The sequence below is a fragment of the Salarias fasciatus genome, chromosome 15 (assembly GCF_902148845.1).
Source record: "Salarias fasciatus chromosome 15, fSalaFa1.1, whole genome shotgun sequence".
NCBI classification, from domain to species: domain Eukaryota; kingdom Metazoa; phylum Chordata; class Actinopteri; order Blenniiformes; family Blenniidae; genus Salarias; species Salarias fasciatus.
Window position 1 is genome coordinate 7,577,252 of NC_043759.1, and position 10,945 is coordinate 7,588,196.

The 10,945-nt window shown below is 43.3% G+C and overlaps 1 protein-coding gene across 2 annotated transcripts; it reads right to left on the reverse strand.

The window, feature by feature from the left end:
- Positions 1-620: 620 nt before the first annotated feature.
- On the reverse strand, positions 621-9,820 carry txlnba (taxilin beta a). 2 transcript variants are annotated; one of them, XM_030110111.1, is made up of 11 exons: positions 9,768-9,820; positions 6,982-7,198; positions 6,817-6,889; positions 6,662-6,747; positions 6,398-6,568; positions 5,737-5,931; positions 5,358-5,477; positions 4,035-4,109; positions 2,657-2,749; positions 2,035-2,130; positions 621-1,949 (listed from the first exon to the last, which is right to left on the reverse strand). In XM_030110111.1, exons 2-11 carry the CDS (start codon positions 7,186-7,188, stop codon positions 942-944), a joined length of 2,124 nt encoding a protein of 707 aa, XP_029965971.1. In that variant the 5' UTR covers positions 7,189-7,198; positions 9,768-9,820; the 3' UTR covers positions 621-941. The 2 variants fall into 2 exon arrangements, with proteins under 2 accessions (XP_029965971.1, XP_029965970.1); XM_030110110.1 differs by lacking the exon at positions 4,035-4,109 and adding an exon at positions 4,157-4,231 and having other exon boundaries at positions 622-1,949.
- Positions 9,821-10,945: the final 1,125 nt, after the last annotated feature.

Below are 10,945 nucleotides of genomic sequence, written 5' to 3' on the forward strand. Positions count from 1 at the left end.
TCATGATAACGGATTATTCCATTAAAAAAACAAGTTGAGTAAATTTCACCCACAGAAGACAGAATAATCTATTCAACATGCCTCTATATATCATATATGTGCTCCTGTAGTAAGTAAAAAAGTAGAGTTTTACATGAGGAAAAAGTTTTATTTCGATCTGCAGTTATATTTCATGGATACTTGGTCTCCACAATTTCAGACTTGCGAAGCTAAATGCACAACTTTTCACTGTAGTTGAGTAATTTTGCACATTACAGTGCAGAAGGGGAATAATTTAACTGGCCTTAAAATAAAGAGCTCTGTGGCCATCTTATGGCTCTGAAGTGAAACTACATTATCCAGCCACCAAAAGCTGGGGCACAGTGAGAAGGATAGGATAAATTGCGAGATAACCCTACATTTGATTTTCTTTTTTTTGTAACAAAGCAAACTGATTTTAAGAAACTAGGCCTGTTGGATTTAAAAAAAAAACAAAAAACAAAAAAAACAGCACCCAAAATTTTCAGCAGTTCTGCCATTTAAACATTAGTGTATTGAGGCATTTTCAGTTGAAACATTGCATTAAGGAAAAATCTAAATCTTTAACCATGCAAATATTTTGTTGAAAACTGAGTCAAATTGGTTACGACCACAAAAAGTTTTGTCAAAAAACACTTTATTAGAGTTTTTGCGTGACAAAATTCAACATTTTTCGGTTTGTGAAAATTCTTGTGATCATTCTGCTCAGTGAGATTTATTCATTCTGAATTCAAACTTCATTCAGAGAATTCATCAGTGAAATGGCGTATTGGCGGCTTATTTTGTACATCCTCACCTGAGTTTTTGTGAAAACGATGAGAAAAGCTTCAGCTGGGAAAAACTAAAGAGCTTGAACTTAACGGCATGATTTCATACACACACACACACACACACCTCAGAATAACACACCCACATCCAGAAGTTTAGCTGGCGCTCTTTCCGCCCCTCTTCTTCTTCTTCTTGGGAGCCTGTTTCTTAGAGGCGTCGTGATTGGAGGAGGAGGCGGCTGCTGCTTTGGGTGTGTTTGGAGTGAGTGGAACCGAAACCGGAGCTTCTGGCGTTTCTTTGGCCGGCTGCTGCCGAGTGGGTGGAGCCAAAACTGGAGCTTCTGGCGTTTCTTTGGCCGGCTGCTGCTGAGGTTTCTCGTCCTCCACCGGTTTCACCTCCCCGGTCTCCTCCACGATCTCCTTGGCTGCCTGGGGGTTTGTGGGTGGGTTAACCTGCTCAGCTGCTGGTGGAGGTAACGGTTCGGTGGACTGGTTCTGCTCGGTACGCCTCTCGGGTTCCGGTGTTGGTGCTGAAGCAGTCGACTGGCGCTCCTCGACAGGCTGGACTTCCTGCACCTCTCTGACTTCGGCGACTGTCTGGTTTTCTTCTGGTTTTTGGACTTGGTGGCTCATGTCAGTTGGAAGTTCCGGTGAAGACTCGGTTTCCTTCTGAGCCTCCTGGACTGCCTGCAGGCTGTCAGGTTCTGCTGGGTGCTCAGGGACTGGATCCAGATCCTTCTTGACTTGAGGCTTGCTCGTGAACTGCACAAACGCAGAGGCAACCACGTCTTCTACGAGGTCAATCTCTTCCTCTTCGTCCTCGTTGTCGAAAGGTGAAGCCAGGAGGGAGTCGGCGAACTCCTGCAGCTTGGTCTGCTCCGTCCTCAGACGGCTCATGTCCTCCGTCAGCACTTCGTCCTCGTCCTGCATCGCCTGGATCTCTTTGGGAGTCAAGAGGGCAGATTTGTCGTTGGAGCTGAAGTCGAGGTTCTCATCGAGGTTGGAAGCAGAGAGGATCTTGGAGGGTATGGCGGAGTTGGACAAGCGGACTTCCTTGATCTTGCCGTAGAGGCCTTTCCTCTCCTCCTGTAAGGCCCGACACAGCTTCTCCAACTTCTGAATCTTCAGCACAAACAGTTCGTACTCTTTGCCTTTCTCGGTTCTCTGGAAGAAGAGGAATGAAGATAATCCGAAGCAAAGACTGTGCATTATTGAAATGTTTTAGACAATAATTTCAAAATCAGCGTACCTCTTCAATCATATCAGTCAGAGCTTTGTTGCAGTTCTCAAATCTCGTCTTCCACACGTTGGACTCCTTCTCCACTTTCTTCATCTTCTCTGACATCTTAAAGCAGAAAAAGAACAAACATTTGCCCATTTCCTGATTTACTTCTTGAAGATCATGGTCCGGCAATAAAATAAAATCACAAATTCCTACAAATATCACCTCAAAATCAAACCAGCTCCACAAATTGTTGCACAAAAGAGCAGTTCTTTCACTCTTCGTGACGTTGACTTTATCATGAAGGTATTCATGTTGTGAAAGGATTGGTAATTTAATTCGGCAGCCACAGACTCACAGGACAGCAACCAACAAACAGCCAGACAGGAAGTGGCGTGTTGAGTCTGCTACTGCTACCTTCATGAATATCTATGTTTTCTGTGGAATTCTTATTTTTTAATATTTGGTTTCGCTGGAGTGGAGCTTTTTGTGGTTTTAAAAAAGATTTTATGCCAAAACAAACGGAAAAAAAAAAGAAAAAAGTCTCATTTCAACCAACCAATGGGTTGGAAGAGAGGAACTGTCTTCGATTCACCTGTTAGAAGCCTCATTCACACCGATACAGCCTCACTCAACAGTCACCACCTACGTTGTCCATGTCCTTCTTGAAGCGGATGTAGATTTCGTTGCTTTTGGCGAGCGTGTCCTGGAACTCGTCGAACTTCTGAGCGTAGAGGGTCAACTGCCATCGAACCAAAGAAGACACACGTGTGAAGCAGCTCTTCAATTATCAGGAGACGTCAGAAATACAAATACCATCCGAGACATTTTAACTTCCTGCTGCTGCTGTGTCAGCATCGGAGGACAAGCTCAACACCCTCAGAGAAACTCTCAAACAGATCCCTCATGTATGATCCCAGGATGTTTCATTCTGATGAAGGTTTCCACTCAAACCCTCCTGATATGACAACATAAAAACAATAAATCATACACAATAAAAATGTTATCACCGTCTTCATATTATACACTAAACTTCAACAATAACATTGAGTTGTTTCAGTTAGTATTGTTAATATATGGTAACACACTAAAATTTTATCAAAGCCACAGTGACTGAATGAAAGGGTCCATCATGACCTGATAGTTCACTCTTATTGTCACTGAAATGTTTTTATACTCGACGTTTGTCTTCATCAAGAAATAAACACCTCTGAAAATAGATTTTCTTAATTAGAAAGAAGTGCATTTCTCACTATTTTGACGAAAATAGTGAGAATAGCTGCTGTCCTGTTCAGTTTATGACTCCATGTTATCGTCTTTAATGAACGATGTGGTTTATTCACAGCTAATTACGACATAATCTGAAGGACATTTTTATCACCCAATTAAGGCAAATAAGACATGCAATGCATCATCTGCATTCATTGCATGAATAGTTTGGTATGTTTTCAGGGAGCTTACGATTCAGACTATCAGGCCTCGTTTACCATTATGAAACAAAAATATGTTGCAGTATATTGGAAAATATGCCATCTATTCCCAAATAAATGATTCCATCCATCCATTTTCTAACCAGCTTGGTCCTTCTCAGCGTTACTGGGCGCTGGAGCCAATCCCAGCTGCCGTGGCCGAGGGCAAGACACACCCCGGACGGGTCTGTGCAGTTAGCATGTCTGGCTAGGAATTTGGAGCTATTGTTTGTATGAGGAATGGTGCGCATGCACAGTGACGGCATTTCAGAAAAGTTGCGTTTTCTCTGCTTTACACAGAGATGAAATCCGATAATTTTCAAAAAGTTCCACCTTGGGAGCCGTTAATTGTGTTTTCAGCACCGTTGTCGTGTAAATGGAAACCCAAAAGCATTGATTTTTTTTTTTTACTTGCAAGAAACAGTAAATAACGTCGATGAGTGTCGTCGCAGTCAGACTCTTCCGGAGTGGAGCGGCTTTTGGACCTCCCCAGCTGCTTCCTGCCTCGTCCCGCCTGTCCTGATGTCGGAGGTGTTAGTTTTGTCAGTGAATATTCACCTGTGCCTGCATGACAGTCCCCTGCTCTCTGAGTGTTTGAGCCTGCAGTTTCCACTCAGCAGCCTGAACCAGTAACTGGTTAGAAGAGAACAGACAGAGACACATTACAGACGTTTCTTTACCTTCTTCTTCATGGCCAGCTCCTGCTCCTTCATAGCGAAGCATTTCTTTGTTTTGTCAATAGCCTCCCTAAGCAACTACGGCGACAGAGACAATACACGGTCAATCTAAGACGACCGCACTCACAGTCACATCACATCTGTAGGCTCAGTACAGGCCTGTCAAACATCGGCGAGCCAGTAACATAACATGTGAATAACGGCAGGTGCACAGCAATAAAACAAACATGAAATGTGAATCAGGTGTAACTGATATATCTCAATGACCGTCAAAAAACTGTTTAATTGGCTTTAAAAGAAATTGTTTTTATTATTTGTTGATGTTATTTGGAATTATTATATATAATATGAATATTTCTCTCTGATCAGAAGCGTTAAATTCATTTCGGTTTAGTGGCCACAAATCATCCATTTTCATCTTGACATCACTGGATTTGGAAAATAGTGCCATAATAACTAGAAAGTTTGAACTTGGACATTTTTCTTCTTGCTTGCTGGTTTGACGACCCAGAATGGAGTCTCTTGCGGCCTGGTTTGGGCCCACGGGCCTTATGGTGGACACCCCTGATTTAGATACATGATAGGGTTGGTAAAGTATGTGTCTGCTATGTCAATAAAGATCTCATTCCATCATTAACATATTTACTAGGAATAACTTATTTTGTATGTTTTGCGTGACTACAAATTCATTCATTCATTTACTGAGACAAGGCTTGAAAAATATGTATTTTAGGAATTTCTGCTAAAGTTTCACATCCAACTGAAGAAAAAAAAAACAATTTTACCAATTAAATTTGAAAAAATATTGTACTAGAATTTGCATAAAGGTGGAGCGAACCATCAGACATCTGTTGCAATATTGATGGTCACTATTTTAACAGAGAATAAAACTATGTCATTTGACATGTTTCCATTCAATTTCCTTCCTTCAGACTACAAATTTTTAATGTTTCTCAAAGTAGTTATTTGATGTTAAATCAAGGAGACTAAAAGAAACAAGTTAGAATATGTTCCATATTCATAAATATTAAACAATCATTAAAAGAAATGAAGAATGTAATTTTCGTAGAAAGCTTACCAGCAAATCTGATGATGCTGCAATTTGCGATAGAGAGTGTTGTGAATGGTGTTACTGAAAATCACAGTTTTAGATCAAACCTGACATTTTTCTGTTAAGTGCATGTAGAAGTTGTCTTTGACTCACATATTCCTTCTCTCGCTTGTGCTTCTCCTCGGCCTCGGCCAGCAGAGCGTTGGCCTGCTGCAGCTTGGCTTCCGTCAGTTTGTGCTGCAGGTCGCGGTGCTTGTTGATCTTTTCCAAACTCTGCAAGAAAACTTTAAACAATCAGCTGGAATCACAAGTTTACCGATTAATCCTGTCTGAGAATCACAGTTCTGCAAAAAAAACCAAAAAAAAACACTGTGATGCTAATTTGTTGCCATGACAACAGGACTAAATTGTGAATGAATTTTACTTATATGGCACATTTTCAGCAGTCTGAGACTTTAAATGATCACTGACACACACACACACATGCACACACACACAGTTCAGCGAGTTGACCAAACACAGCTCCTCTCACCTCCTCTCTGCTCTCACACTGGGACATGAGGCTCTCCAGCTTGTCGGTCAGGTTGGCGTTTTCGCGGCACAGCTTGTCGTTGCGGGCGCTGTGCTGCTCGATTTGAGCCTGGATCTCCTTCAGCATGCTCTGAAAGTGCGAGGTGATCTCCGACCTCTTCTCCTCCTCCTCCTTGCAGCGCTGCAGGGTTTCCTCCTGCACCGATTGAAAAGCAACAAGGCTCAGTGTGTGGATTTAATCTTCTACTGAACTTTATAGCTTCAAGATTTCATTTTGTAAACATTGTATTCACATTAATACGCAAAAATAGTAGATTAATAAGTACTTTAGAATAAACAGAAAACAACTGAGATAAACTATCAATTTTAGATACAGACTAATGCTAAAGTAGTGTGGTAGCTTTAATGTCTGAGACTCCATTTATGCTTTTTCAAGTGAAAATGCAAAAACTTCCTTTGCATTGTGGGTCTCCGGTTACACGACAACAGTGGCGTCGTTCACATTTCAGTACAAAAGTGAAACTTTACTGAGACAAAAAACTGTGTTTTAATTTGAAGCATTTCCATGTAAACAGGAGTTTAGTGAAATAGTAACAACTGATACTGAAATTAATCAAATTACCACCATTTATTAATCGCACAAACGGGGAACTCAGACTCACCCTCAGCATGCTGTAGTGCGACTGCAGCTCCTTGCACAGCGTCTCCAGTTTGCAGCGCGCCGCGATGCTGCTGCGCCGCTCGGCGTGCAGCTGCTGCCGCTCCTCCAGCAGGACGGCCATCCTCTGCTGCAGGACGCTCATCTTCTGCTCCTCCGAGCGCTGCGAGGACGCCTGGGAAAAACACACCGGCGTGGTCTATCGGTGTCATAACAATCAGACAGATCGTTGTAGTCCAGCTGTTACAGGAAACAGACACTTTCTCACCAGTTCCGTGTACTTCTTGACCAGGCCTTCCAGCTTCTCCTCTGGGGAGGAGAGTTTGTTCAGACTTTGCATGATGACAGAGATGTCTGTGGAAAGAAGAAAGGCGTTTTACAGACTGTCACCACCTCCACTCAGTAGAAATGTGTGTTTCTCACCTTTACCCGCCGAGACTTTCACATCAGCTTTTGGCTCCTCCTTCATCTTCTCCATCTCTGCCTCCGTGGCGCCCTGTTCCGTCCAGACACAAAGCCGTCGCCACTTAACAACATCCAGGTGACGCTCGGCGCAGTGCGCGAGGACCTGAAGTGCTCTTGACCTACTTGTTTGTCCATTAGGCCGGCCGCAGAGCCGTGGGTGCGGATTATTTCGTCCAGCCGTCGGCCGAACGCCTCCAGGGTGTCGAAGGCGTTAGAAGGGGAGGTGGAGCCGGCGCCGGTTGCCGCCTCACCCTCGTTAGCCTCCGAGCTCAGGGAAGGCGACACTTTGTCCATCTGCGGAGGCGCCAACACCTTTGCCGCTTTCTCCATCCTCAGTGTTCTGGTAGAGAGGAGAATGTGAAAAGGGCTTTACATTGTCGATGGCTCCAGGAAGGATTTCTGTACCACACTTTGGTGCCATAAGCCTGCTTTTGGCCTTCTCCTGCTGTTGACCAGGACAATACAGGAGAGGAGAGGAGATCTGGCTCAACGTGGATCTCATACTGAACTAATGAATGCACAAAAACGAGGACATGACTACGTGGCTTCAAGTCCTGGATGCTTGCATGTTTTTTGGCAAAGGCAAACATAAAGAGTCAATGTGAATTTTGCTGTTTTTTCCTTGCTGATGCACCAATCTAGAACAACTTTTTAGATGTTTGGGATCACAAACTGTGTAATCTTTGACATCTGAAAGGATTATGCCAGCAATGGTTCAATCTTTCTGCAGCATATGCTACTTTCCACGTGTTGAATCCTTAGTACGGTGACAACAGTGGATTTGGAAGTCTGTGGCAGGGGGTCAGAGGTCATCCAAGGACAGAACTCTCCCATCAGAAAGGTGTTCTGTGAAAACTAAGGCCCTGTTTACACGACAATGTCTCTGGGAAGCTTTCACAGGGAGTTCGTTTGCACGACAGCATTGCTCGGAGCCACTGAAAATGCTGCGAGCCTCCATGGAAACAAGGAGAACTAAAACTTCTTGAAAATGCTCCGTCTCTGTTTAAAAATGCTCCAGCTGTCAGGGTTCATGGTGGTTTTTGTTATATTCTGTCTCGCAGGCTTCTTGACTTTCCTCCTGATGTTTGATCACCGTTCCCTGATCTGATGTCTTTCACCTGTGCCTGATTGCTGGATTGTCGGCACTTGGCGGCTGCACCATAAGTTGGGCTTCAGGTTGGTGTGTTGTTGCCAGTTTGTCTCTGTTCTTGCCTGGGTATGCTGTGATTCTCTGGAATGTTGCGCCCATGTTCTGTAGTTCCTCAACTAACAGAGTTTCTGTCTCATGCCTGATGTCCCTGGCATTTTGAGTCCCTCGCCTGCCTCTGACAAAAATCCATCTTTGGCTAAAAGGAGGAAAATGCAACTTTTTGAAAATGTTTCATAGAAAATTGTTCCCTACTTGCATGTGTGGCGTCTGAATCGGATGCGGAGGGTCACATTTTTTTTAAAGCGAGGTCATCGACTTAATAAGCATGCATAGTGTTGGTAAATCACATATTTTTAGTGCCCGACAGTTCAGACAGCATCTGTGCTAAGGCCTGCTCATTGTTTCTGTGATTACAAAGGTCCAACGCAGCTGCTGCTGCTGGATCTCTGCTAAGGTCAGGTTACCTTTGGAAGTGAGCTGCGGTCGGCAGACGCAAAGAAGTAAAAACGCCCATCTGCTGTTTTGGGAATCAGTGTTTGGATGAAGGCAACATTAAAGATACTTGTGTGTCGTCGGGCTCCATTTGGCTCACTGCTGCCTCAACTGTGTGTGTGTGTGTGTGTGTGTGTGTGTGTTTATTAACATCATGCCATGGAAACTTTCCATCCTTGTGTTGACAGAAATGAGATGTCCAGGAAAAGCTGAGGACATACTTTACATTCAGGTCAGATTACAGTGGAATTAGGGTAAACCCAAGGCGAGGTCGAATTTAGAGCGACTCAAGATGTAGTTTTAGGGCTAAATTTAAAAAACAATCATGTGTGCATGTTATCAGTGTGTCCTGTGGCTGTTTATCCTCACCGCTCTGTCGCAACATCACGGCTGAAACTGTTATGATATCTCGCAGGGCTAAAATTAGCCGTTTCAGCCCCCTCCTCACTGTGTCCAACACTTAAACACACACACTCAGACACACACACACACACACCTGTCAGCGTGTTATCTATTCTGAGAGCTTCCAAATATGGCCGCCGCTCCTCTTAAAGCCACGTTCACTGTACATACAGTGACACGGGAATTTGTGTTTGTATCCAATAACTTTTCTCTTCTTCATTATTTCACGCCCTCACCTGTTTTGATGACCACCCCTGAACCCCATTAGATGCCACATTAGGCTCCGCCCACTCCTTTGCCACAGCCAATCACAGTGGCTTGGATAATAAGTTGTTGACTGCAACATAAACAGCTCATGGTGATCATATTTTCACTTCTTCAGTTGTGAAAGCTACAGTGGTTTAGTGGATCTCCTGCAGTTTAAGGACAAAATAATTGAAAAAAATTTTTTTTAGCCGTGTTTTTATTAGCTGTTGTATAAAATGTTTGTCATGGATTTGATTTGATTCGACGGCTCTTTAAATGCATGTCACTGACAGAGCTGACTGGAAGTTCCAGCAGGTTATTTACAGACAAACAGCAGCAATGACTGGTCAGGTCCTGGAGCCGCGGCGGCCATGATGATCCCTCCTCGTGTCTTAGTTTTGGGGTTTTTTAATTGTCAGGTTTTAATACAATAAACCACACCAGGACAAGAACATTCCAGGAACAGGTAACAGAAGGTGTAAAAGACTGTAAATTAAGTAAAAAGAAATTAAATCAAATTCTCTATTTTTAGCAGTTTTACTCAGTGAAATGAGGAAACAAAGGTTGGCAATGTGGAGGAAGTATTTTCTGAAAAGGTGAAGATTGAAAGAAGTCTTACCAGAAGCAGTGAAGGAGAGGAGGTGAAGGGAAGGCAGCAGCAGGCAGAGGAGGAGGAAGAGGAGGAGGAGGAGGAGGAGGAGGAGGAGGAGGAGGGTCCTGATGACTGGGCAGATGACAGCTGACCCCCAAAATAACCCGAGAGGCTCTCGGCTCAGGGCCACCGGAGTGTTTGTACTCTGTGTGTGCAGGGAGGGAGGAGAAAACCCCCGAGAGCCGTTTGATTCAGCTGGTGAATTCCTAAATTCAGTCAGACTTCAGAGGGGAAGCATCCTGATACACCACCACCAGCCGTAACCTGTGTATTTACATGTCAACTCGGTATACGTACGAATAACACGTAAATTAATAAAAAAGATAAAATGCTTTGTTTTCATTATGACAATAACGTTTTTTGAAACTCTTCACAATAACCAAACAGAAGCCACATTTTATCAGTGTCAATCAAATGAAAGGTATAAAGAAACACAACCTTTTAACATCTCTGCTATTAGCAGTAAAATCCGAATGACAGAGCGTCTTCTTTCTCCATTGACTGATGTAATCTCAGTTAACGTCCAGATTATAGAGCATCTTATTCCCACTAAGTGACGTAAATTCAGACTTCTACATTGACCTTTATGAATGAATTGATAACCAGGGGCATGTTCAGCAGCTGTTTCGAGGTTTATACATAAAGTTTAAAATTATTTTTTATATTTTTTTACCATCTTTTGAAGAAAAAAACCCCCAAATTTGTACCAGTTTAAAACCAGGACAAACACATTTGATGGTAACACAAGTCAATATAAACCATGGTAGAAGGTGCATTTATGTGAATGACCAGCAGCTGGCAGCAGTGAGCCATCAGAGGCTCCAACAGTAAATTTAACATCTGTGAGAAACCCAGGTACAAAAGAGCTCAGCTTAGTGTGTGTGTGTGTGTGTGTGTGTGTGTGTGTGTGTGTGTGTGTGTGTGTGTGTGTGTGTGTGTATGTGTGTGTGTGTGTGTGTGTGTGTGTGTGTGTGTGTGTGTGCACGCGTGTGTGTGTGTTCCTGCCTTCATACTGAGTTATGATTACTTAAATTATGAGGAGGTTCACTTCTTGTTTGCTGAAGGAGACGAAGATTAATGTCCCCACAATGTCATTAACACACACACACACACACACACACACACACACACACACACACACACAC

Coding starts and splice junctions, on each gene's coding strand:
- txlnba (XM_030110111.1), bottom strand. CDS start 7,188: ATGGAGAAAGCGGCAAAGGTGTTGGCGCCTCCGCAGATGGACAAAGTG. Junction 6,890..6,981: donor CCGGCCTAATGGACAAACAA/GTAGGTCAAGAG, acceptor TGGACGGAACAG/GGCGCCACGGAGGCAGAGAT. Junction 2,750..4,034: donor GGACTGTCATGCAGGCACAG/GTGAATATTCAC, acceptor GTTCGATGGCAG/TTGACCCTCTACGCTCAGAA.